This window comes from Fukomys damarensis, unplaced genomic scaffold (assembly GCF_012274545.1).
Source record: "Fukomys damarensis isolate Sample0158 unplaced genomic scaffold, DMR_v1.0_HiC HiC_scaffold_30, whole genome shotgun sequence".
In the NCBI taxonomy this organism is placed as follows: domain Eukaryota; kingdom Metazoa; phylum Chordata; class Mammalia; order Rodentia; family Bathyergidae; genus Fukomys; species Fukomys damarensis.
In genome coordinates, this window is record NW_022900942.1 from 47348309 (window position 1) to 47373125 (window position 24817).

Genomic DNA, 24817 nt, shown 5'->3' on the forward strand with positions numbered 1-24817 from the left:
AGAGAGAGAGAGAGAGAGCAAAAGGAAGCAATTTCTGTGCACAGGGAAGGCCCCTACCTCAAATGCAGCACAGGATTTGATGGGGTAGAGGTAAAGGTTGGTGACAGTGTATGGCCCACGGTCCCCAGGCAGGATGCCTGCAGCTTTCTCTGAAGGAGTCTTCTGGGTTCTAACAGCCTTTCTCAGTGAAGCACACAAATCCACGATATTCACAGTGGAGCTGGAGTTATTCCAAACCCCGGAGCCCATGCGGGTGCCCTCCCGAGGTGAGACACAATGTCTGCCAGTGACCGTGGGCATGTCCTGCGCCTTCCCCTCTGTTGTTGGGGCTCCAGCTTCCCCGGTGCTGGCCTGAGGGACAGGCTGGCTGCCTGGTAAGCACAGGCGAGTGGCTACAATGAACCTGAGAAATGCCTGGGCGTCCTCCAATGTAGACATGTACCCAAAGGAAATCCTCACGGAGCCCGTAGGCTGCCCATCTATGAGGTCAACATTGTCTCCACAGACATGACCAGCCTGGAATAAAAAGAAGATAAATCAGCCAGAGGGACTCATGCCTCACGGATAGACTAGAGACAGTTTTGTAAGATAAATTTTTAAATTAACCCAGGAAATCAGACCTGCAACACTATGTGTGCTGTGTGTCTGAGACACAGCTCAGCTCTGAATATTCAGGGCCGATGTCCTAAAGCCCCTTCTGCTCATTTGTGAGTGGAAGCCAATACCAATCTCAAGGGGCCATGGAAGAGCTGAAGAGAAACACTCATGGGAAACATTCACCAAGAGCTGGCCCACAGAGGAGTCAAAGGACAAGCAGAAGTTTCAGAAGCACTGAGAAGCCGGCTTCATAGTCTACCAGGGCTGAGGCGAGAGAAATGTTTGCTGGCCACCCACCCAGGACTCAGCCTCTCTCAGGACCTAAGCGAGGCCTGCGTCCCTGAGAACTACCCCTGGGAGGAGGAGGGCAGGCCAGAGATGGCTCGCCTGAGGCCACTGTGAAGGCTCACGTGGGCCTGAGTGACCCTACCAGGATGGAGAGGAAAGGCAGGGGGAAGTCAGCCTCCCAGCCCAGCTGCCCGACGGTCAGTGTGACACATGAGGCTGCCTGGGACACTGCCCCAGAGGGTCCAGGCCAGTCACCCAGGGATGGGGCCACGGCATCGCACACAACCCATATTGTATCAGGAGCTGCATTTACTTACGTCCTGAGCCTCTGCCTCCCTTTCTCTGACACACCCTGCTCTCTCCCCTTCTCTCTCTCTCTCTCTCTCTCTATTACTCTCCGTTTTAAATAAAATCCTGTGAATCATGATTAGTTAGGAATAGAGTGCCTACAATATTCAGCAGAAACCAACAGAAACTAAAATTAGAAATTACTCCAAAATAAATCAGGGCTCTTTGCCACTCAAATCATTCTTATGAAATGGGTCAAAACAAGTTGTACCCTAGAGAGAAAAACCTCAGCCTCCGAGAGAGACAGGAAGGGTGGGGATTCTGGGAGACACAGAATCCTTGGAACTGCAAACTCCACCCAAAGAGAGATGAATCTAGACTAGTTAAGGGTGTGTACTAGCACATCCCTTGTTAACAGCCCCCTCTGCCTTTACATATTTTCCCTCCAAGGAAAAAATGAATCAGAAGGGCTGGGGATTTAGCTCAGTGGTTCCGCTGCCTGCCTTGAAAGCACAAAATCCCAAGTTCCATCCCCAGTACCAAAAAAGAATCAGAAAGTACTGCCAGAAAGTGGTGTGCATGCCTGTAATCCCAGCATTCAGGAGGCTGAAGCAGAAGGATCTCAGTGAGTTCAAGGCCAGCCTGAGCTACACAGAGAGACCCTGTCTCAAAAAAAAAAAAGCAAGAAATAATATTTTAAAGTATTTTCTGTTCTTACTGACCCACTTTTTTCTTTGTACATCCACAGAAAGGCCCCAAGAAATAAGCCCAAAAAGCCAGCACCTCCCCTCCCCCACCAAACAGGTGACCAGCCACAAATGTAGCCACTATGCAGGCCCAATCGGACTCCCAACATGTGGGCCACAGGGACCTGTACTGACCTCAAGATGCTTCTTGACCATCTCGTTGCTTATGCCCAGGTGCCTCTGGCAGGCCCCTGTGTTACAGAAGCAGCCAGTTCGCAGGTGGATGTTGTACAGGCTGGCCATTTTGTCCACCTGTGGATCAAATATGACATTTACAGATGTCTGGTTTTACTCTGATAGCCTGAAAGAGTTTGGGATCAGTGTTTGGACCTCTGTTTCCTAGCAATAAAATGCTAATCTATGCTTGGAAGTTTGCTCTGAGGTGTACACTCTATGGTGGGTCTACTAAACATTTTATAAAATGTTATTGGAAATTGAAGTGTATCCAGTTGAATTATAGAAACATGCTTCAGGCTAAGTTCTAAGTTAAGAGTCCACATGTTTCTGGTGATGGTCACAAGAACAGCACTTGGTGGGGCTGGGGACTTGGAGCCGCTCCTCAGCACTGGCTGCACACGGTTTGACTGCAGAGCCAGCCCCAGAGAGATGCTCACATCCTGGCCCACAGTGTCACTACTGACACTGTAATATCCATTTTCTTTTCCTAATTTCTTTTTGGTACCTGGGATCAAACTCGGGACCTCACACTTGCCAGGCAGGTGCGGCGCCACTGAGCTAGATCCCAGGCCCATGTTTTCCTAATTTCTCCAACTTTGGGTTCATTCAGAATCACCGCTCAGTGTAGAAGTTCCTACTGTTCTTTCCTGCCCTCTGGAGGCTCTGGAAGGTCATTAACATGGACTGGAGCCCCTGGGTCAAAGGTGTTTATCCCTGCTCCTGGGATGTCAAGCATTCTACTCCCTCAGGGATAGGGAAACAAATACACCCTAGCCAGATGGCTAAGCCTTTGAATTCTCCCTGCAGGAAGTCATAGGTAGCATGGTCAGAGGCAGCCACAAGAAGTACAGTGTCCCCTGTAGCCCACCAGCCACCACAGTCAGACTGGGCTCACAGCTGGGCAAGGGCACCTCCCAAAGACCCTTAAGACCATGGCTGTCTTCACTCTGGCCAACTCCCCAGGCTATCAGAATGAGAATAAATCATTCATTCCCTAGCTGAACTGAGTGCCTCGGAAAAACAACTCTTCCTTCACCCTTGGCTAACAGCCCAGTGGCGCAGAGACCTGCCAGTGGAATCCTAGAGGTCCCTAGCCTGTGTGACAGGACGTGGTGGCATGATTGGTCAATCCCATCTCCAGGCTTGGGTCTCCACTCACAGGGCAGCTCCTAGGGAAATCCTTATTGGTCCTCCCACTCAGTTCCCAACAGAAAGGACAGAAGTCCCCCAAGACCATCCTTATTCACCCCCATAGTCAATATTCTGTTACCACTGCTGTTAAACAGCCAGCTAAACTTGGAAGAATAAGACCACTGAATTATGCTCCTGGCTACAGTGGGTCAGGAATCCAGACTGCGCACAGGAGAAATGGTTTGCCTCTGTTCCTTCATATCTTGAGTCCCAGCCAAGAAGAGCCAAAGGCTAAGAGTGTTTTAAGCTTCCTTTTTGAGGCATGTTACCCAGCCTCACCTGCCACAGGATACTTAAGGGTATTTCCTTTGCCCCGTGCATATTCTACCCCAGCATACAAAGCTGGGTAAGTGTCTGATCCCAGAGCCTGACAGGCTCAAAACTGAGGCCTGCCAACCACGGGGCCTGGGCTTGGCCTCTCCATGGAGCTTGGCTTCCTCCACCAGGGCAGCCTCAACACACAAGCCAGTGGCTGACCTGGTAATGCAGGGCTCCAAAGGCAAGTGCTCCAGGAATCAAAGTCAACACGGCATCACCTTTTCTGACCTAGCCTTAGAAGCCACCGTGTCAACTGCACCGCACAAACTAGCCCGGAATTAAGGGAAGAGACATGGATCCCAGCCTTCCATAAAGGGAGTGTCAATGTCACCTGGCCGGGGGTAAGGGTGGAAGACACTGCTGCAGCCACACTTACACTCTGTCCTGACTTCCCACTGATGAGTCAGCGTCCTCCGACCCTCAGCCCTGGGGAGCCTCACTCAGGCCGTGTTGTCAACATCAGTACCAGTATTGTGCACCATGGTGACTCACTAGCACTCTCTAGTAACTCGGCCTAAATATTCGCTGATATCTCATCCCTTCCTCTATGTATGATGCTAGCCAAAGAGGAAAACACAGCCCTATTTGAGCCACAGCCTTGTTGCTAGCCAGGTAAAGGAAGCTGGTTACCTTGGCAGGGGAAGGGCTGAATCCAAAGAGAGGCAAGAAACCAGCCAGCCACAATGCACAGGAGCCTCACAGCCACGGCCCTCAGTGTTTATTGAGCACTTACTTTACCCCTGGGTCCTGTGCAAAGGGATGCAAAATGCTGTATCTAATATAACCATCCTAGTACCATAAGCCAAGCCAGGTATATTGTTTTCTCATTTCACTGATCTTGGAGAGCTTAAGTTAACTTGTCCAACCTTACAGAGCCAGCAAAAGGCAGTCTGAATCTGAACACACATCTCAGCAACCAGATGTTACGACTCCCATCAGTAGGGAGAGTAAAAATAGGAGGCCCAGATATCACAAACAAAAAACCTAAAGTCTTCATATAAGGCTAAATGTCTGTACTCGTCCCCTGAAAAGAGACAACTTTCTGAAGTCCGCCAACATCCCTGTGGAATTTCCACACCACAAAGTTCCCACAAAGCCCAGGAAAACAACTGTGCCAGCCACGAACCCGCCACTGTGATCAGCTTCCTCCACTGACACCGGAAGCGGAAACTTACCTTGCACCCCACCCCCACCCCGGAGGGTGGCAACCATGTGAACACTCCTACATCCCAGACAGGAAGCTCCTAGTGGCTGCTCCCCCAGCTACACCTGCCACAGGACACTTTGTCACCTGTTGCCCTTTCCCACTTCCTTGGGAAATACAAATTTACTTTCAATTCTAGAATGAAACTTGTTTTACTAACTACCTAGATTAACATATTTAAGCAGGCACTCTTTCCCTGATGCATATTCTACCCCAACACACACACACACACCACACCAAAACTGCATACTTCAAAGTGGTGCTAGGCTGGTTCTGTGACCAGTGTGATAGCTGAGGGAGGTCCTTAGCGACTGGGGCTTCTCCACTGTTAATTCTGAGAGACCACCAGGAGTTGTAGAATGTCTGCCCCAAATGCCAATGGGGACTAACATTTCCACCAGAAGAATAGTTCCCAAGTTTGTTCCTTAGAAAGTTTGTGTCTGTTTAGAAGAGTGGGGCAAGGGAGACTCCCTTGGGAAATAGATTTTTATTTTTTACACTGGGTCTCCCTGCATGGCCCAGGATGGCTCCAAACTCCTGGGCAAAAGTGATTTTCCTGCCTTAGCCTCCTGAGTAGCTGGGACTACACACACACACCAGAGTGCCCAGCCCAGAAACAGGTTTTATTTGAGAAATTCTAAGTTTAACAGAAGTATCAGGGATTATGGCTGTCAGCAGAAAATAAGCACCAAGTTCCAAACTTAGCTGATGATCAAATCTGCTCCAACTCAATCCCTTCCCCACATCTGCAAACCATGGATCCCATTTTTTTTCATGGAAAAATACAGGTAGCATCCACATAGCAGAAACCACTGCTAGCAAACCCACCAGGTCCCTTGAACTAAGGCAGCAATAAAGGCTTTTGTGGACCATTTCTGCTTCTTGCAGAAAAGGCACTCTGCTGACAAATGCTGTTACCACGTGGTGATCCGTCGTGGGGGTGCCAGGCTGTCTGTACACAAAAGGACTTCAGCTGTGGTTCTGTCCACACTGCTTTTCTGTCTGGCCTAATTCAGGGTGTCTTCTCTTGCTGGCAAGCTGCCTCCTGCTCTACTGGTAACAGTAGAATCAGCCTCTCTCTTCCAACTTAAAACGTGCCACTCCACCAGAGTAAAAAGGGCTGGAAAAACACACAGCCCAGCTCGCTTGTGCAGCCGAGAGTGAAAGACTCTGGAGTGAGGGCCAGCACTCCCAGCAGTGTCTGTGCTTCACAGCTTCTTCCAGGGGCACAGAGGTCTTCCCTGACAACTTCAAGGCTCAGCAAGGCATCCAAGTTCCAGAAAAGAGTGACTCTGCTGCATGAATGTCAGCAAGATGAAAAGCGAACCCACCTCGGAGTAACCAATGATGTTCCCGCCATTATCCAGCACATTAAAGTTGATGATTGGACCCTGAACGTCCGGGCTGCTGAACTCAGAGTCGCTGTAAATCCGCACCACTGGGGCTCCGTTGAGGTAGTGGAGAGAGGACAGGGCGGCGTGGGTGTACTGAGCCAGTGAGAAGGTGTGCTGCATAATGTTCTCCATGCCACCTCAACACCAAGGAGAAAAGCAGAGAGTCATGAACTTCACAGGAAAGTCACACACTCATTTTTTAAGAAAATAAGATTATTACAACTGGTCGACCCAGACCTCATATAAATGGTACAGCACTGCCCACCACATGACAAAGATTTAAGTCTTTGGTACTAAAAAATAGTTCATCATTGTTGTTTATGTAGAATTTTTCTATAGGAATTCTTGTCATTCTTTTTTTTAAATATATATGTGTGTGTATGTGTGTATAGAGAGTATTACTAAAAAATTCAGATAATGTAGACCCCTTGGTAGAAGATGGCAAAAATATACAACTTTATTCTTTTTTGATTTGTTTTGTTTTTTGGTACCAGGGATCAAACTTGGGATCTTGTGCTTGCGAGGCAGGCAGTAGAACCACTGAGCTAAATCCCCATCCCTACAACTTGATTCTCAAAATATTATTTTTGCTGTTTGTTTTATTAATGTTTGAATCACTTTAATTATACAAAGCAGTTAAGAACACATGCTTTAACAGGAATGAATCTGGAAAACACTATACTAAGTGAAATACAGTAGACACAAGAGGGCAAGCACTATATTATTGCTTTATATAAGGTATCTAGAAGAGGCAAGATAGTGGTCACCAGAGGCTAAGGAGGAGAAGTTATGTTTAAGTAGGCAGAATTTCAGTTTGAGATGATGAAAACACTCTGGATAAGGTAGTGGGAACATACACACAATGGTGTGTGCTTAAAAACCACTGAATTGTGCACTTAAAATGTAAATTTTATGTTATGTATATTTTACTACAACTGTTTCTAAAAAGGGCAATTTAGTAGGGAAATATCAGTTTGCTATAATATGGACCATGATTGTCACAGTTGGCTCCAGCCCTATTAGTTGCTTCCACCTGCAGTTTGGGGTCCTGCTAACGGACTTCTTGGAAAAGGTTTGTTTTTTGATGCCTGCCTTCACTGCCTTCTCCTGTCCTGGACGATGCCCACTCATCTGTCTGCACTACCATCAGGGCAACCCTCCCTTTGCCAAATCCCATCTGCCCCAGTCCTGGGCCAAGGCTGAGAACCTGAAGAGTCCCATTAGTGTGATGAGAGAGAGGAAGAGCTGCCTAACCAGTAAGTCCCACCCTTGGCTTGCCACAATCCCACCCTCACAGAGCTCAGCCTTAGAAGGGATGCCCACGAGCACAGCCCCAGGGGTGATACCTGGCTCACCAGCCAGGATCTTCCATTGTGTGCTTTTATATCCATCCCCGTCAGATGGCACATGCCATCTGTCCATGTGTAGCCTCCAGTGGGTGCCCCCCAAGTGCCCATGCCCAGAGCACAAATCAGAAAAGAAAGTTCACCTCATGCAGAGGCCAGTGGCAGAGGCAGTGGCCAGAAACTTGGGGCTGGGCATTAGTCTTGGACTTAAGTTGTAGCCCTCCCAGCTACCAGCCTGGGAAGACCTTGAACCTCTCTTGTCACCAGCTCCTCCATTTGGCTGCAGAGAGGATCCAGCTGAGTATGTCCCCGGGACTCCATTCCCAGCCAGCAGATACCACTGCACCTCCACAGCTCCTAATTCAGAATGTCTCCCAACCGTTATATATTCTTTTAACTGACAAGTCAAACACACACACACACACACACACACACACACACACACACACACACTTGCCTTGTTTCCCTGCTCTGAGAATTCATTTTGAAGATAATCTGAATCTGATTTAACCTCACTCAATGTCCAGCCTTCACTGGTATGTGCCACTCACTTCCCTGTATGGACATCATCTCTTTCATCAGAACCATTGCCCATACCAGGACGCCCTCAAGCACATGGTTCACAAGGGCTAATTCCATGTGGGTGAGAAGGTCCACTGACTGACCTGTCAGGCGCTCCAGGGCATCAAATCCATGTTTCAGCGCTATCACGTCGAGGTATGAGATGGTGCCATCTTCAAACCTGCAGTGTGGGAAGAGTGGAATGAGGTCAAGCTGTGGGCAGCACACTCCCTGACCATCGTGGGGCATGTAACGACCGTCCGATTTCGGGAGAATGAGCATCTATCCACAGCCACCCTCTGTCTCCTTGTGAAATACTGCTCTCTCCTTCAGAAGACCCACCTGGCTGCGTCTGGCCCTGTCCAGCTCTGCAGCTTTCCAGAACTACTTTAAACTTCCAAGGTAGAGTGATAGCCCTAAAAGACAGTTACCACCTTGAACCAATTTGACAAAATAAGAGATGCTTCATGCTGGGGATTTAGCTCACTGATTCCGCTGCCTGCCTTGCAAGCATAAGGATCCAAGTTCAATCCCCGGTACCAAAAAAAGAGATGCCTTCGCTGTCTGAAAATTTGGATTTAGAGCTTGGTGCAAGAGGCTCTTGAAATACTGCTCTCTGACCACAAGAGGGCACCACTGACAGCGCATCATTTCAGGGCAATCAGCAGAGCCGCTGCGAAGTTCGTGACACAAGTACTTGGCTCCAAAGAGGATGGACCAACCAATTTAGGTGAAAATTACACGGTTAACATCGCAGATGTACACCATCCTGACTGTCAGACTGTTATTTTTGCAGTTCATTAGAATTATCATCAAGTCTTTGTTGTTCACCCACTGTGGGTCAGGCACTGTCCTAGGTACAAAGCACACTGCAGAGAACAAGATAGACAAAAATCCCTGCCCTCATAGCCTTACATTCTATGAAACTAGGAATAAACTCAGCAAACAAACAGAGAAACCAAGCAAACAACACACCAGAGTATAATAGGCGCAAACGAAGATGAGTAAAAAATAGAGGCGGCTGGGCAGGGTGAATCACATAGCAGGGCCATGTGGAAGTCAGGAGCAAGAGAAAGAGCTAATGTTCAGGAGGACTAGGATGACAGTTTCCAAGGGAAATGGCACCAGGGAGAGGGCGCAGCAAAGGCCCTGGGCAGCAGAAACCCTGGCATACTGCAGGGACAGCAGACCGGGCGATTGAGGCAGGAGACAGAGAAGTAGAGGTGGCATGGGACTCCACGAGCTGGAAGATTCTGTGAGAGGAGTGACAAGATGTGATGTGCCCTGGCCTTAAGGAGACCGCGAGACCCCTGGGAAAGGACAGACCTTTGGGGTAATGGGGGGGGGGGCTTCTGCAAGCATCCACGAGAATGGTGACCAGCAACTGCCTTAGGCACATTAAAGCTTTCAATGAAAACACTGTACTTTGTATTTTAATGCTCTAGAAACAAGATGTGCTTAAAATATTATTGCTGCAATGCTCATTTCTTTACAAAACTAATCCACACAAGTAATGAAAACATGTACCAAAGAAAGGGACACAAGGAGGGAGAAGGAATGGCAGGAAAAGGGGGTAAAAAGGAATTAGGAGGACCCGGGATTTCGCTTAGGGGCTCTACTGCCTGCCTCACAAGTGTAAGGACCCGAGTTCGATCCCCAGTATCAAAAAAAAAGGATTAAGATGTATTATGCACATGTACCAACTCCTCACAAGAAATGTAAACACTGTGTACTACAAACTTTATGTACCGCACTATTGGTGGCAATGTAAACTAGTTTAACCTTTATGGAAATCAGTATGGAGATGTCTCAAAGAACTAAAGTTAGAAATTCTATATGACCTAGCTATTCCCCTTCTAAGTATTTTCCCAAAAGAGTCAGAGACACCATACTACAACAGTACTCCATGCCAATATTTATAGCAGCACAATTCATAACAGCTAAATCCTGGAAGCAGTCTGTAAGCCAATCAACAGATGAATGCATAAAGAAAACGTGGTATCCAATGGAACACTACTCAGCTATAAAGAAGGATAAATTTAAAACATGTGTAAGAAAATGGGTGCACCTGGAAAATATAATGAGTAAAATAACTCAAGACACAAGCTTAAATAGCATATGGTATCTGTCAGGTTGAGTATAGCAAAGTACAAAGAGCAAAATAAAGGAGGGACAGGAGACAAGAGGATAGATCTCTTGCAAATGGAAAGGGGCCCAGGAGACCAAGGGTAAGGAGAGGGGGGAAGAAAGATCAATTAAGATATGTTATCTTCAGGAATCAAATACCCACAATGAATATAAAATTATATGTCATAAACATGAGCTAAGAATAATTACAAAAATGAAAATGGGGAAAGTGGATTTAGAGATGGAGGAAGGGAGGTGGGTGAGAAGAGGATTAAAAAAGTAAACAAGCTGTGTTATGTACATGTACCTACTCCCCAAAATTAATGTAAACTTCATGTACTGTAAACATGCATTAATAAAATTTAAAAGAGGGCTGGGGATTTAGCTCAGTGGTACCACTGCCTACCTCACAAGTACAAGTTCAATCCAGAGTTCAATCCCCAGTACCAAAAAATAAACAAATTAAATTAAATTAAAAAGAAACATACACTGGGCTGGGAATTTGGCTCAATGGTTCCAACGCATGCCTTGCAAGCACAAGGGCCTGAGTTCAATCTCCAGTACCAAAAAAAAAAAAAAAAAAAAAAAAAAAAAAAAAAGTACTGATAAAGAAAATGATCTGAAAAGAAATTTAAAAATAAAAAATGAATGATAATAGACACACAGAACTCATGATTCAATCATGAATTAATTGATAAATCACAAATGAGTTAGTAAACACTAATAAACTAAACATTATTAGCTAATAATGATTTACATTATTAATCAATAAATAGATATGGGTTAATCAGTAATTAAAACTCTTAGAAAAAAAGAGAAAAGTCCTTTTGTTTCTATCAAGTGCGGCGCCATTGAGCTAAATCCCCAGCTTTGTATTTCATTGAATTATACAATGAAAAAGGTTAAAAGCATGGTTGAGGCACATATTTAATAAGCATTTGGATTGAGTACTATACATTGAGTTCTAGTCTGAAGTTTATAAGAAAAATGATTGACTTACAATGGCAAATGAATATATTCTGCTTTCTGTGCGTCTTCATGTGGCACATGCTATATGTAAAGAAATCCACCCAAGTCAAAGCAAAGAGGTTGGCACAGCCCAGCCCACCCATGCCCTGGCCCATAGCAAGCTGGCTTTCTCATGGCCTTCAGGTTCCTATAGCCAAATTGTTTGTAGTTTCTCTGTTTTGCCTTTTATTTTCATTATGTTGTACCAGTCCTTCATTTCTTGCTTGGATATATTACACAGTAAATTATCACACATGGATTTAAAAGATTTCAACTATCCCAACTATGGAAATGTCCTTTAAAAAAAACAGACTGCAAATTGTCTCATCCATTTATCAATGCCCAGTCTCTCCTGGTGCTTCACCTACATTGGCTGTAAAAGGATGGTACCATCACCCCCACTTTACAGGAAAACTGTGAGGGGCAGAGATCAAGCTTCATGTCCCCCAGCTGCTGATCTACCCCCCAGAAGCCCGGCTGCAGGCCTACAGCTAACCCTGACTCCACCCCGAGGCAGGACTCTGAGGCTGCACCAGATCCCCTCAGACCCAGGCCTTCTCTGGCACCAGCAGGGTGATTCACTTTCTCAACCTCATGGTGGCCCCTACAGCAGAAGCCTTGGTCAGTGACCATTTCACCTGCCACCCATATTCAATATGACAAGTGCTGCCATCACCATCTGGGAGAGCCCTTGGCATAACCCCCGCCAGCTGCCTGCAGCCTGAGGAAATGTATAGGTCAGTGGGCGAATCTTTTAGAGACCACGTACACGAACTGCAACCCAAAAATTCACTTATTTATTGCAGAACACCAAAACTGCAATTAAACTCAAATGCTGAGTTTTCACGTTAGAAAAAACTCATACACTTGGCTCACGTGTCAGAGAGGGCTCTGTGTCCCCTTTGCAGCACATGTGACATAGGTTCACCACCAAAGGTATAGGCCAGGGCAGCCAGCTTGCCCCCAGCCTGTTTGAGGGCAGCCTCCCCTCCCCTTCCCACGGATGCTGCTCTACAAGTCTGGAGGCCTCTGGTTCAGCTCACTTCCTGCTAACAGGGGCCAAGCAGAGCTGGCTCCAGCTGCTGGAGAACTGAGGGTGCCACCATTGGGTTCACACTTGCTCCAAAGACTCATCTTTTAAAGTCAGCACCGTGGGACCAAGCCCTTGCCTTGTCACCTCTGCTCGCAGCTCTTATCTGCAGGGCTAGTTCTCCCATCACAATGGAACAAGCCACACATGGGGGCAGAGATTGCTGAGCTGCCTCCCAGATCTGAGCCCAGCTGCCAACCTGTCCCTGCCAGCATCGATCAGCTCCCCTAACTCTCAGCTCAGACACCCCTGGCATAACCCTATATGCAACACATGCCAACCTGCCATCAGCCACCCCCATGGCAAGGTTACCTTTCAGACACCAGAGGCCTCGGGACGTAGAAGTCTTCTCCCACAAGGTAGGCAGCAGCGGTCCCTCCTCCAAAGTAGCTTTTCCTCAGTCGTGGAGCCACACGATTGTTGATTAGCAGAGCACCCAAGCCGGTGGGGAATCCGAAGATCTTATAGAAGGAGATGGGGACAAAGTCTGCCTGGTGAGCCGAGAGGTCCAAAGGCGAGGTGCTCACGTAGGAGGCTGCATCCAGCAGCACAAACCATTTCCCAGGCACATTTGCAGGGTTCAGCCGCCCGGACTTGACCTCCTCTATCCAGGAGAGGGGATATCTGGTTCCTGAAAAGTTACTTTGAGCTGGGTAACAGAAGAGGTGTGGAAGCTGGCAGCTGGGGTCACAGGCCATGGCACCCCGTACCTCAGCTGACCACATGTCCTCTGGGCTGACAGAGGTGGACGTGACGTTCCTGGCCTCAGCAACCTTCCTCATGCCCACCACAGAGGTGTGGTTGTCGGTGAGGTAACAGAATTGACTCCCGCCATTCTCTGGGCCCCTGGACACCCACGGAAAGGCCTCTGCCACCAGTTTGAGGGCAGCCGTGCTCCCGGATGTGAAAATAATGCTATAGTCCTCGGGCGTGGTGTGAAAATGTGCCAGAACCCTAGAAGAAACAGAATGTCAGGTGCGCCAGGGTCTCAGCGCTGTTTGGAGGTTACTTCTACTAAGAAAAATATATCTACCCTCGTAGCTAGGAAAAATCCAGATAGGCTTTGTGTTATGGCCTGTGTCTACACGTCCCCCTAAAGCCGCATGTGGTCATAGGCAGGGCTTCTTCAGAGGTGGCTGGATTTAGAGTGGGTGACACTGGAATTGACTCATGGTGCAGAGCGAGGCTCAAGGGCACTAGGATGAAGGGTGTGAGTGCTATCTGCCCTAAGGAGTCTGGATAAGAGGGGCAGGAAGAGACTTCTAAGGTCCCTTGCATGCCTCTGCTGTCTTCTGCTTGCCAGAAACGTCTCCTCTGCGATGCATCTCTGCCAACCCATCCTGCCTTGAAGCTGGCTTATTATGGACTGAAACCTCTACAAACTGAGCTAAATAAAGGTTTCCCCTTTTACTTTGGGTGCCGTGTATTGTGTCTTAGCAATGAGAAAAGTAAGACAGCTTTGCCACAGCTGTAAAGTTAGGGCTCAGGCAGAAAAAGTCATGGGAAGAGACGACTCCATCTCCAGAGACACACAAAAGTCTACAGTGACCCTGACACTGGTTTTATACACCTTCTCCTTGGTGCGTCCTCCCTGGTTCTATTACAAGTTTTAAGTCATCGACCTGTTTTATACCACTTTTAATCTTGGCAACTCTATCGCCACACTATCATTTTTCAAATCTGAAACAACTTGGAAGTTGCATGGATTCAGGCAACTTTAGGTACCACCTGGAAATTAATTACCAGAACCAATTACTGCATGCTAAAAAATATAACAAGCTATTTAACAACTAGTTAAAAAGTGGGAAGGCTGGGGATTTAGCACAGTGGTTCCGCCACCTGCCTTGCAAGTGCAAGGTACTGAGTTCGGACCCCAGTGACAAAAAAAAGAAGAAAAAAAAGGTGAGGGTATCAGATTTAGTGGCTCACACCTGCAATTCCAGCTATGAAGAGGCGGAGGAAGGAGAAACACAAGTTTAAGACCAGCTTGGGCAACTTAGCAAGACCTCGTCTCAAAAATAACCCCAAAGAAACAAAAAAGAAGGATATGAATAGGCAGTGCTGTTTTTCTTTCTGAAAACAAGACCTTGGAACTTGGGTCACTCCTTGTAATTTCATTATCCCCTCACCCACTGTAAACAACTGGGTGACTACACAGCCTCCCACCTGGGCTTCTTATCTACCCCATTCTGTATGTAATCTCACCTTTGTGTCCTTGACACGTATGCATTATTTTAAAGCTAAATGTGATCTTCCTGAAACCTACTCAGAATCTTTATAAGGTGCAGGCAGATGCTAAGAAGGAAGTCTGCCCACACAGGTGGCCAACACAGGCAGGTGTCCCTGTCACTCACCTGTAACGCACCTGCTCCACGGTGTCATGGGTGAGCTTGCTTGTGATATTCTGACTGTGAGGATTACCTGGCAGGTTACAAAGACAAAGCCTTAGGGTCGTGACTATGTTCTCTCCTTTTGTGTTCTTTCAAAATGCTCTCTCTCAGTTTCTCAAAAAGCTAAAGATAAAATTACCCTATGACCCACCAATTCCACTCCTAGGTATCTACCCAAAAGAAATTCAAATGTATGTCCATCCAAAGACTTGCACACAATGTTCATAGCAGCTCTAGTCATAAAGCCAAATTCTAGAAACAATATAAATGCTCATTAACTGGGGGAAAGATAGACAAAATATGGTGTATCCATACAATGGACCATTATTTGGCAATAAAAAGGAACAAACAACCGGCTATGCCATGAATGAACTTCAAAAATATGCTAAGTGATAGACTTAGAAGGCACATGTTGTTGTGTGACTCCATTTTTGTTTTGTATTGTTTTATTTTTTTGAGACAGGGTCTCACTATGTAGTTGAGACTGACCTGGAACTCACTATGTAGCCCAGGCTGGTCTCGAACTCACAGCGATCCTCCTGCCTTAGCCTCCCAAGTGCTGGGATTAGAGGCATGCGCCACCACGCCCGGCTGACTCCATCTCCATTTATATTAAATGCCCAGTAAGGCAACTACACTGTACAGAGATACTGAAACCAGTAGATTAGCGCTCACTGGGCTGTGGTGGCAACGGGGACTACTGCAAATGGGCATGGGGGAATCTCACAGAAAATGAAAATGTTCCAGCTGATTATGGGGCTGGACCACTCAGTTAAAGTACTAAAAACATTGAACTGCATATTTGAAATAGGTGAATTTTATGACACATAAAATATGACCCAATAAAGCTGCTGGCGGGCCTTCCTTTTACTTATTAACTAAGCTGGGACCCAGGAAAAGGGGTTTGGAGAAGTCAGCTGCGAGGTAGTCAGGCCAAGAGCCTTTTCTCTAAGTTTCCCTCCAGGTGGCCAGGGCCGCTATCTATTAACTCCAAAGGACCAAGGACATGACCTCAGGAGTCAGAGCCATGAATGCCACTTCCTTCGTTCCCATCTGCTGCCTACTATTCCATCCACTGCTGCTGGTACTGTTCCTATAGAATCACACCAACCTCCTCCACCAGATATGTGAAGGGAACAGACCAGACCCTTAGCTTCCCACTCTCAAAACAAAAGGCTCCCAACCTCCCTGCCCCTTGTTGACTACCCCACCTCCCACACACATTCCTAATGTCCTCTTGTGCGTCCTGAAGAGTCCTGCTGTCTCTCCAAACTCAGTTCCCGGACATGAACACAGACTTCTGGCTGGCTTTTCTTTGGCATGGGATCATGTGTGCAGGTTCATGCAGGCTTGGCCTTTGTTCTTTCAGACCCTTCCCTACACCACCCTGCAGGGGCACATGGATTTCCGGCCAAGGCAGCGACCAGCAATTAATTCCTGTTCCCCATCAGCTGGTGACCTGTGGGACTTGATACTTGACCTCATCACCTTTCCTTACCTACGTTTTGAGCCCTATACCATCAGGACCAACTGAAACTCCAAGCGGCCATCTCATGGGCTAACAGTTTCACTGGGGTTATGGTTCTTACAAAGGTTAGAGGAGGAGCCGGGGATTTAGCTCAGTAGCAGAGCAACTGCCTGGCAAGCTCGAGGTCCTGAGTTCCATCCCCAGTACCAAACAACAAAAAACAAACAAAAGCAAAAAGGTTAGAGAAGAATTTCAGGCCTCTTTGCAAATCATAGATTAAAGTCAAAATAAAATTCCTAGTTGGCAGCTTCCCTGATGATTTCCCCAGATTTATTTGTATTATTTTTTATTAGTTTATGTTTGCAGCACATAATTATTACATTTATTGTGGAGGATTGCTACATGTACACAACACATCTGAATTCTTTTGTTCTTCTTTTTCATGCCTTACCCTGTCTGCTCCCTCCCTGCTCCTTCCATCTCATGATCCCCTTCCCATTCACAAAAGCTTTACTTTCATTTTTTCAATTATTTTTCCACCTCCTTTTCTTCCCCTCTTTCCTTCTCCCTTGTCTCTTGTTCTCTCATCCATGTGAAGAAGACCTCCCTACTTCCTATTTATCCATTATATAGACATAGATACAGATACAGATGCATTTCATGTTCTCATGTAAGAGAAACCATGAGATATTCAAGCTTGTATGTATGAGTTGTTTCACTTAATATTATGCCTCCAGATGCACCCATTTACCTACGAATGCCTTGAGTTTATCTTTCTTTATGCCACACTAGTACTCCGCTGTATATAAATACCACATCATTCATCTGTTGATGGACATGTGAGCTGTTTCCAAGACAGCTATTACGAATTGTGCTGCTAAAAATACGGGGATGCAAGTATCCCTGTAAAGTGGTGAAGTTAACTGTATAATTTCTCTCCAGATTTAAAGATCTACTGGGTGTCCAAAGCAGAGGTTCAAACACCTCAGTGTGGCATACCAGGACTATGAGGCCCAGGGGTGGCTGGGATGGGAGAATTAAGACCTGGCCTTGAGCTAAACTGCTTGGTAAATCAGCCCCCATCTTCCCTCAGCTCAAGTACTTCCTGTACTTGTATGTAAGCCTTGGGTTACCTATCCTCTTACGTGCTCACTTGTAAACTGGGGTAATAACAGAACCCATATTTATTGGGTTGTTGTGAGGATGAACAAGGACGATATTTGATGGCTTTTGGGACAGTTCCTCACACCTAGTGAGTTGTTGATGAATGGTATTGATCACTATTATCATGGCAAACATTACAGCTGCTATTTCAAACTCCTGTCCCAAAGTTACACCCTGAACAGTTGTGCTGCTGATTAATGCCCTCAACGACAGCCCATTGTTCCTAAAACTGCCAGAGCTCTTCCGTGCATCTACAGTGCCCTGCACAGGCCTGCCCCTTGCTTTCTCTCCACCCTCCTCTCTCTCAGTGGACCTGAATGGCTTCCTGAAATCCCTACTGGACCTTGGCTTGTGCTGTTACCACTGCCTGTGTCCCTTCTCCTCTTCTTTTCCTAGTGAATCTGGCCTTCTCTTGTCCCAGTGAATCCGGCTCATCCTCTGGAATCCAATTCATTCCAATAAAGCTTTCCCTGCAGATACAGACTCCCGCAGTGCCACATGCCATCTGGTCACAGACCTTCTTCGCACAGGTGGTAATTACATTTATTTGGCAATCCCTTGATTAAGATCTTGTCTTCCAGGACTAGTCCATACTCTCCATGAAGAAAAAGGTTGTGTTTATTTATACCCCTTACATTGCTCTGCCCCTTATAACATAGTGCCTTTACGGAATGAATGAATGAATAAATGAATGTTCTGCTGCCGCCCCAAACTCTGCACTGTACAGAGTTACTCACAACAATGAACACAGAACCTTCAAACCTCTGTGCCTTTCCTGACACTGATCCCTTCTTCTGGGAGTCACCTGTGTATCCCTGAGCTGGACACTTCCATCCCAGCCATACGTGTATGATACAATGATCCTGAGCACTTGCCTGACCCCATCTTATTCAGCTTTGTGTGCTCAGTATGATCTCCATCTATCAATACAACATCATTAAACAGACTTAGCAGTATCTATAGTAGTTGGCTAAAACCAGTTTTGATGTGGTATTTTTTTTTTCTTACCATAAACATTTTCCATGAGATCCTTAGTAAAGTTTGTGAGCTGGCTTTGAGGGAACAAGGTGGCTCCTGCATGGTCCAGGTAGACAGTTTCTGGGGGGAAATTGCAAAAAATAAAGCTGCAGGTTGTTTTGCACAGGTCTCCCAGATAGTCTGCCTAAATCTGGTCACGTGAGCCCACCCGGTGCCCATTCTTTGCATTTCAACACTGCACCAGCCCACTGATGAACCCGATCTTCTTGACACCTGCTTCTTCTCCACATCCAAGCATGAAAACAAAGAACTGCACTTCAGCTTAGTGACCCGCAAAGGAGCCTTCCTGATTAACCAGTTCTCTTAAGATCCTGGAATTGCATCCCACACAGAGGAGGCGCCCAGCAGACATTTGCAATAAACAAACATTACAACTATTTCACACTGTGATTCACACCCTGTTCCCGAGGTCCTGAGCCATTCCCCATGGGAGAGCCCTAATTCTATTTTCCCACACTGCTCCACAGCCCTCAAGCCTAAGAGCTGTCAGAGCTTCCAAGAAACAGGATTCAAACAATCCTTCCAGCCTCTCTCCTGAAGACAGAAATGCACATTTAGATGAGAATGAGAATGTACTTTTCCAGAGTGGCAGAGATTTTTTTTAAAGGCTAGGTGCCTTAGGGGCGAGATTGTGGGGTGGCAACAAGGTGCTGGCACATGGTTGGTAGGAGGGAGAATGGGTACAACTTCTTTGTGGAAAAGCCATTTGGCAATGTCAGACACATTTTACAATGCAGACACTTCATGACCTAGCAATTTATACCCATCCTTTTGTGAAATTACTTGTACTGTGCATAAAGATATTCAGCATAACACTGTCATAGGCAATATTAAAGACAAGTGTCTATCAACATATATTTAAAGTAAAGAATTTTTATACACTCATCTAGGAGTTTGTACTACTAATGTGCAACAAACTCTGAAATACTATTTCAAGTACATACAATGTCAATAGATCCATTTATTCTTTTATTCACTTAAATATTTTGTGCTGTATAAGATGAATTTCGATTTATAAGTTTTATTGATATATAATCCGCATATCAAAAAATTCATCCTCTCAAAGTGTACAATTCAGTGGATTTTAGTTTATTTATAATGTTTTACAACTACTGCCACTCTCCTATTATTTTATTTTATTTTTGTAGTAGTGGGGGTTGAATCCAGGGTCTTCACACTGAGTTACATCCCCCACCCCTGCCCCTTTTTAAACTTTTAGTTTTTGAGAAATTGCTAAGTTTCCTAGGCTAGGCTTATCTAGATGTCCCCCAAATACCTCATGTGCTCATAGGCGAGACTTCTGGAAGACTTATGGGGCTTAAAACTGACTTGCTGTTAGGAAATGGGATCTAGTCAGAAGAGGGAGGTCACTGAGGGTGTGGCCTGAAAGGTTTATTTCCCTCCCAAGCTCCCCACTTCACTCTCTGATTCCCAACCACTGTGCCACCATTCCTCTGTCATGCCCCTGGGCCTTGCCATCCTGCCTCCAAGCCAGCTGATGTTGTGCCCAGATCGCGATATCCCCAAAGACCACCAAGGAGTAGAGTCTGATGTAATCACATGAGGAGTTTATTGCAAGCTCGAGCCTGGACTCCTGGACCTCACCAACGTAGTGGATTCGTACTGAGAGCCCAGAACCCGGTTTCAAATGGGCTTTTTATCGGCAGAGAAGCAGATCTAGGGGCTTTCTAGACAGGTCAGTGCCTGATTGGTTAACATTCTGAAAATGCAGGCAGGGGACAAAGATATGCTGACTTGAGTTGGTGGTCAGCAGTCACGTACTCAGTAGTCACACATTGATAATTAACAGATACCTATAGGATGGTTCAAAGGCCACCAAGACATTCAGGATGAGCAAACAGTTTGACAATTAACTTGGGGTCTCCAAGTATTTCATAGTATAGAACCACTAACTTACACGTTAATCAGGATCCGGACTTCAAACAGTACAAGGTTGCCTTACATTCCTAAACCAGGGTTAGAACAAAGATCAGAGCTATGGCTACAATGAGAGGGGGTTAGAGCACTGTCTCCTAGGAACCTTTGTCATTTAGCATGGGCTTGTAATTTGGTCAAAAGGGCACTTTGGGGTTTTTCTAGTAACTGGGCAGTGACCTGATCACAGAATGGAGTAACTTTCAAAATGGAGTCAGTTTGGGCTCTACACTGATTATGAACTGAAACATAAGCCAAAATAAACCTCTCCTTTAAATTTCAGGTGTCAGGTATTATGTCTCGCAACAAGAAAGTTGCTAAGGCAAGATCTGGGTACTAAGAGTGGGGTTGTTGCTGTGACACTACCTGACTGTGGTTCAGAGCCTTTGAAAGTGGTTTGTGGAATGAGTTCGGAAAAATTTGGAGATACTGGCTGGAAAAGCAGCCTTAGAATGCTGTCAGGCCATGTTAATGGGAGATTCTGGTTAAAGCTCAGAAGACTAAAATGCTGATAAAAAGGAAAGAGAGTACAGACTGTCAGCAAGGTACAAGTCTGACTGGGACAAGTGCGCCGCACGTATGTCTCCTAGCACACTAGTAGAGGCCTACTGTATGCATTGAGCTTTGTCTATGTCCAGCTATGGCCTCACCCGTCCCCACTAGTTGGATGCCTCCATCGCCCATCCAAGGACACTCCAATAACCAATCCTGTTAAGCCAAATATATTACCCCTCCTTTGCCACTCTCTCTTTCAAAACTTTATAATTGCTGGCTGAACTTATTAAAAGTGGAAGCATTCCAGAAACCTCCCCAGAGGTTGCTTGGTGATTCCACGCCTTACCCTCCCAATCCAAGTTCCTGAACCTTGTTCCATGAGAGGGCTCAAGGACGAAAACAACAGACCAGACCCAGGAGGTTTTAGATGAGAACAAAGACTACATCAGTATTTCAACTCGAGACCAGGTGTATTGCTCTGGGAGAAAATTTGTCTTTTTTTTTTTTTTTTTTTGAGACAGGGTCTCACTATGTAGTTCAGACTGCTCTGAAACTCACTGTGTAGCCCAGGCTGGTCTCAAACTTGCAGGGATCCTCCTGCCTCAGCCTCTCAAGTGCTGGGATTACAGGTGTGCGCCATCACACCCAGCTCTTAAGACTGTGGGAGATGAAAGGTAGTGGACTAATTCATCTGGCCTAGGAAATTTCAAGGCAGCACAACATTCAGGCTATGACATGGGTTCTGTTGGGGGCTTTTAGCCAGCTCTATATCAAGAATCAAAAGCAAATAGCACAGTTGAATGATTTTTAAAGTTTTGAATTTTACCAAAAAGGAAGCTTAGCTCCTATAAAGCAGCAGGCCTGTAAAGCTGGAGCAGAGGATATCTTGGTTGCTGAAAATATTAGTATTAAAAGAAGCCAAGTACTTTACAAAGGATGCCTTGAGGGGATGGAAGGAACCTGAAAGTTTCCATTTTTTACAGACTGAAGTATGGAAAAGTGAAGGACTCTGCATGGAAAAGACAGGCCCAGGGCACCTTGCTTCAGAATGGCAATTTAGGGAATTTGTTCCCTGGGATTTGGTTCATTGCACTCAGAGACCTCTACAGCCTTGATGGGACTGGCTACTGTCTGAGTGACAACAAGACCTTGGCATCATCCACATGCTCCTGGTTTTAAAGGCATCCAGAATACAATAGTTTTCAAGGTCATACAGGCTTTCACCCATATTTCATAAGAAGGCCTGGGAGCCATTCAGTGTGCCCCGGAGAGGGCAGCATGTGAAGCTATGAGTACGAAGCTGAAAGTGCAATGGGGAACCCAGGAAGTTGGAGAAGCACTCGGTCCAGTGCCTGGCACACAGAAACCACTCCACAATTTTAGCTGTTATTAGAAGCAGGCAAACAACCCCAAAGCCAACTGACATTAGAACTTCAAGAGAGGTAATTTCAGGGTGTCTTCTTGGTCATGCTCTGTTATGGGTTAGATCTAAAATACCCCCTAAGGTGAATATGGTGGTGGATGTCTGTAATCCCAGCAACTTCGGAGGCTGAAACAGCAGGATTGTCTTGAGTTTGAGGCTAGCCTGGGCTACATAGTGAGTTCAAGGCCAGACTGGACTAGATAGCAAGACCCTGTCTCAAAAAAAAAGAAAAGAAAAGAAAAGGTAAAATGCCTCCTTAAAATCTCTTCTATTCAGAGGTGAGGCTTCTGGAGGTGATCAGATCAAGGGGCGTTATATTTATCAGTGGATTAATATATTAATGAGGGGAGGCCTGGTTGGAGGTGGGTCATGGAGGGTGTGTCCTGGAAGGGTGTACTCTTGTCCTGAGTTCCTCTCTTCCCTCTCTAGTTCTGCCTGTCATGGGTTGAGCACCTTTCCTCCATCGTCCCCTTCTGCCATGATGTTTCAGGCTAGGAACCAAGGAACCAGACTGAATCCTCTAAAAACTGTGACCCAAAATAAATCTCTCCTCTAAATGGTGGGTGTCAGGGATTTTGTTCGAGAGACAAGTAAAAAGACTAGTACATGCCCCGAAATTTCTCTGGGTCACACAGACTAAGTGGTTATCAATCAGTACTCCAAGGCTTCAAGAAGGACTTGAACTACATCTATATATTCAAGGTACTCGCTTCACTAAAATGAGGAAATTCCCACCCTACTGGATAAGCAAAACATCTCAACATTTAAAGGCTGAAGCTTTTAATCATCCAGAACCACCACTTAACAGATAAATCTTCAAACTTGCAGAAAATCCTCAAGGAGCAATGGGGAAAAAGGAAGAGAAAGAGAGGAGAGGACTATACAGTATTGTTTTTGTTTGGCTGGCTGTTTTTCCCTGACATCTCTCCAATTCACCTTTTTCTGTGAGAAAAAAAAAAAAAAAGTGAACTTGTTCCAAGGCTCCCAGAGGGGTGGGAGGGCTGTCAGTCTAGTCCACAAAGTCCTCTTCACCCATAGTGTGGAAGAAATGCTGGGAGTTGCACTAACTGAGGACACACCTAACACTACAACAAAGACAGGAGATGTGAAAGGGGCTCCCAGGGCCAGGTTGTAATCCTGGCTCCAGGACTGTTTCGCACTTAAGAAGAAAAAGTGCTGTCCCCGAGGGACTAGAGTGAAATCAGGAGGGCCCCTGAGCAGGCCTCGATTTTACGGGGTAGTGTTGAGGGGAGAAAGGGCTTCGGAGCTGGAGGGGATTTAGGAGATTAAGGAAGTGATGTGCAGCAATAATAACCTATTAATGATACAAGAGCTGGGCTTGGCTTCAAAAGAATTGAGGGACTCCTCCCTCTGCACCTGTGTGTTCAGGGCATCCGACTATTTTTGTGGAAGGAAATTTCCATAATAGGAAAGGGGGAGAGAGGAAGAGCCAGCGAAAGTGGAGTGGCCAGGGGCTGGGGACAGGGAAGAATGGGGAGGGAGCAAAGAGGTAGGTAGGCAAAGGCCCCTTGCGTTCCCCCAGACTCTCGGGTTCCCCCAGACTCTCGGCGGCGTCTGAAAAGAACCTGGAACAGCACAACCAGGAGATCACAGTCCATGCCACCCCTGAATCGAAAAAACAATTATCCTTCAAAACATAAGGAAATGATTCAAAGTGCTGAGCTCTGCCAAAAACAGGGGAACGCTCGCCAGTTGTTCACCACGAGGAACAAGTAAACCCAGGTGCCCTGGACAGCGACTGCCCGCTTCTCCTGTTGCCCCCCTCACTCCCACCCCGACTATCGGGTAGGCAGCTCTGAGGCTTAGGCTTCCTGAAGGAAGCCACGACTCAAGGTCTCTTGCACAAGGGAGTTGCGAACCTGAAGCAATGGGCTGAGATCGGTCACAGCCAGATGGGGCTTGATTTCAGCTTAATCAGCAGGTGCCGCCTCGCAGAATTCAGTGGCATCCGGCGCCACCAATTTACCTACAGGCTTGTCCGGTTCTTAAAGCTCAAATTGTACGGTTCGCTAATCTTCAAGTGTCCCAGAGAACTGGAGGTGGGAAGAGCTCGGAGAGATATTTCCGACCCGACCGCAGAAAAGAAAAAAATGAAGCTTCGAAAATGAAAGTTGCAAGTGGGCCACCCCGCCCTGCCCGGCGACCGCAGCCTCTTGGCCCCGACCCCGTGCTGGCCGCCCTCGCGCTGCAGCTGCCCTCGACAGGGGACATGCAGCATTTTGCAACCCTGGCTGCAGTTCGACCTTTATAATCGTGTTACCTCATCGAAACAGGGGTAGGGAAGATGAAAAGGGACGAAGTCGGTCCTGCCCCACTGAAAAGTCTAGAGCCTGCAGGAGCAAGAGGTCTTGGGGTTGCAGGAGGGACCCCGGGCAGCCGTGTCCCCGAAGCGGACAGGTGGACACATCCTTACTCTTTCCATTCAAAACGCTCCCCAAACGACACGGTGCCGCTCCCGCGGGGGGCAAAAGCCGGGAGTTCGTTCTCCGAGCCGCACCGTCTCACCTCACCTGCCAGGCGGCTGAACTCGCTCTCGCGTAGCTCGCGC

General features: G+C 46.6%; 2 protein-coding genes across 3 annotated transcripts in view; one reads left to right on the forward strand and one right to left on the reverse strand.

Annotated features, from left to right (window-relative positions):
• The window catches only part of Mocos (molybdenum cofactor sulfurase), a 46737-nt gene extending 21920 nt beyond the window's left edge, over positions 1–24817 (reverse strand). Inside the window, exons 1-8 of one of the 2 annotated variants that reach the window (XM_010638037.2) lie at positions 24775–24817; positions 18366–18455; positions 14690–14756; positions 12648–13289; positions 8215–8291; positions 6141–6340; positions 2055–2171; positions 58–516 (exon numbers count right to left, since the gene is read on the reverse strand). In XM_010638037.2, coding sequence (XP_010636339.1) covers positions 58–516; positions 2055–2171; positions 6141–6340; positions 8215–8291; positions 12648–13289; positions 14690–14756; positions 18366–18381 — 1578 coding nt within the window. In that variant the 5' untranslated portion in view covers positions 18382–18455; positions 24775–24817. Of the gene's footprint in view, positions 1–57; positions 517–2054; positions 2172–6140; positions 6341–8214; positions 8292–12647; positions 13290–14689; positions 14757–18365; positions 18456–24128; positions 24722–24774 lie in introns of those variants that run through there. The other variant, XM_033757514.1, reaches the window with a different exon arrangement.
• Positions 24374–24817, forward strand: part of LOC117283745 — a 4459-nt gene continuing 4015 nt past the window's right edge. Inside the window, exon 1 of the mRNA XM_033757402.1 lies at positions 24374–24505. Within this exon, the coding sequence (XP_033613293.1) occupies positions 24374–24505 (132 nt within the window). The remainder of the gene's footprint in view (positions 24506–24817) is intronic.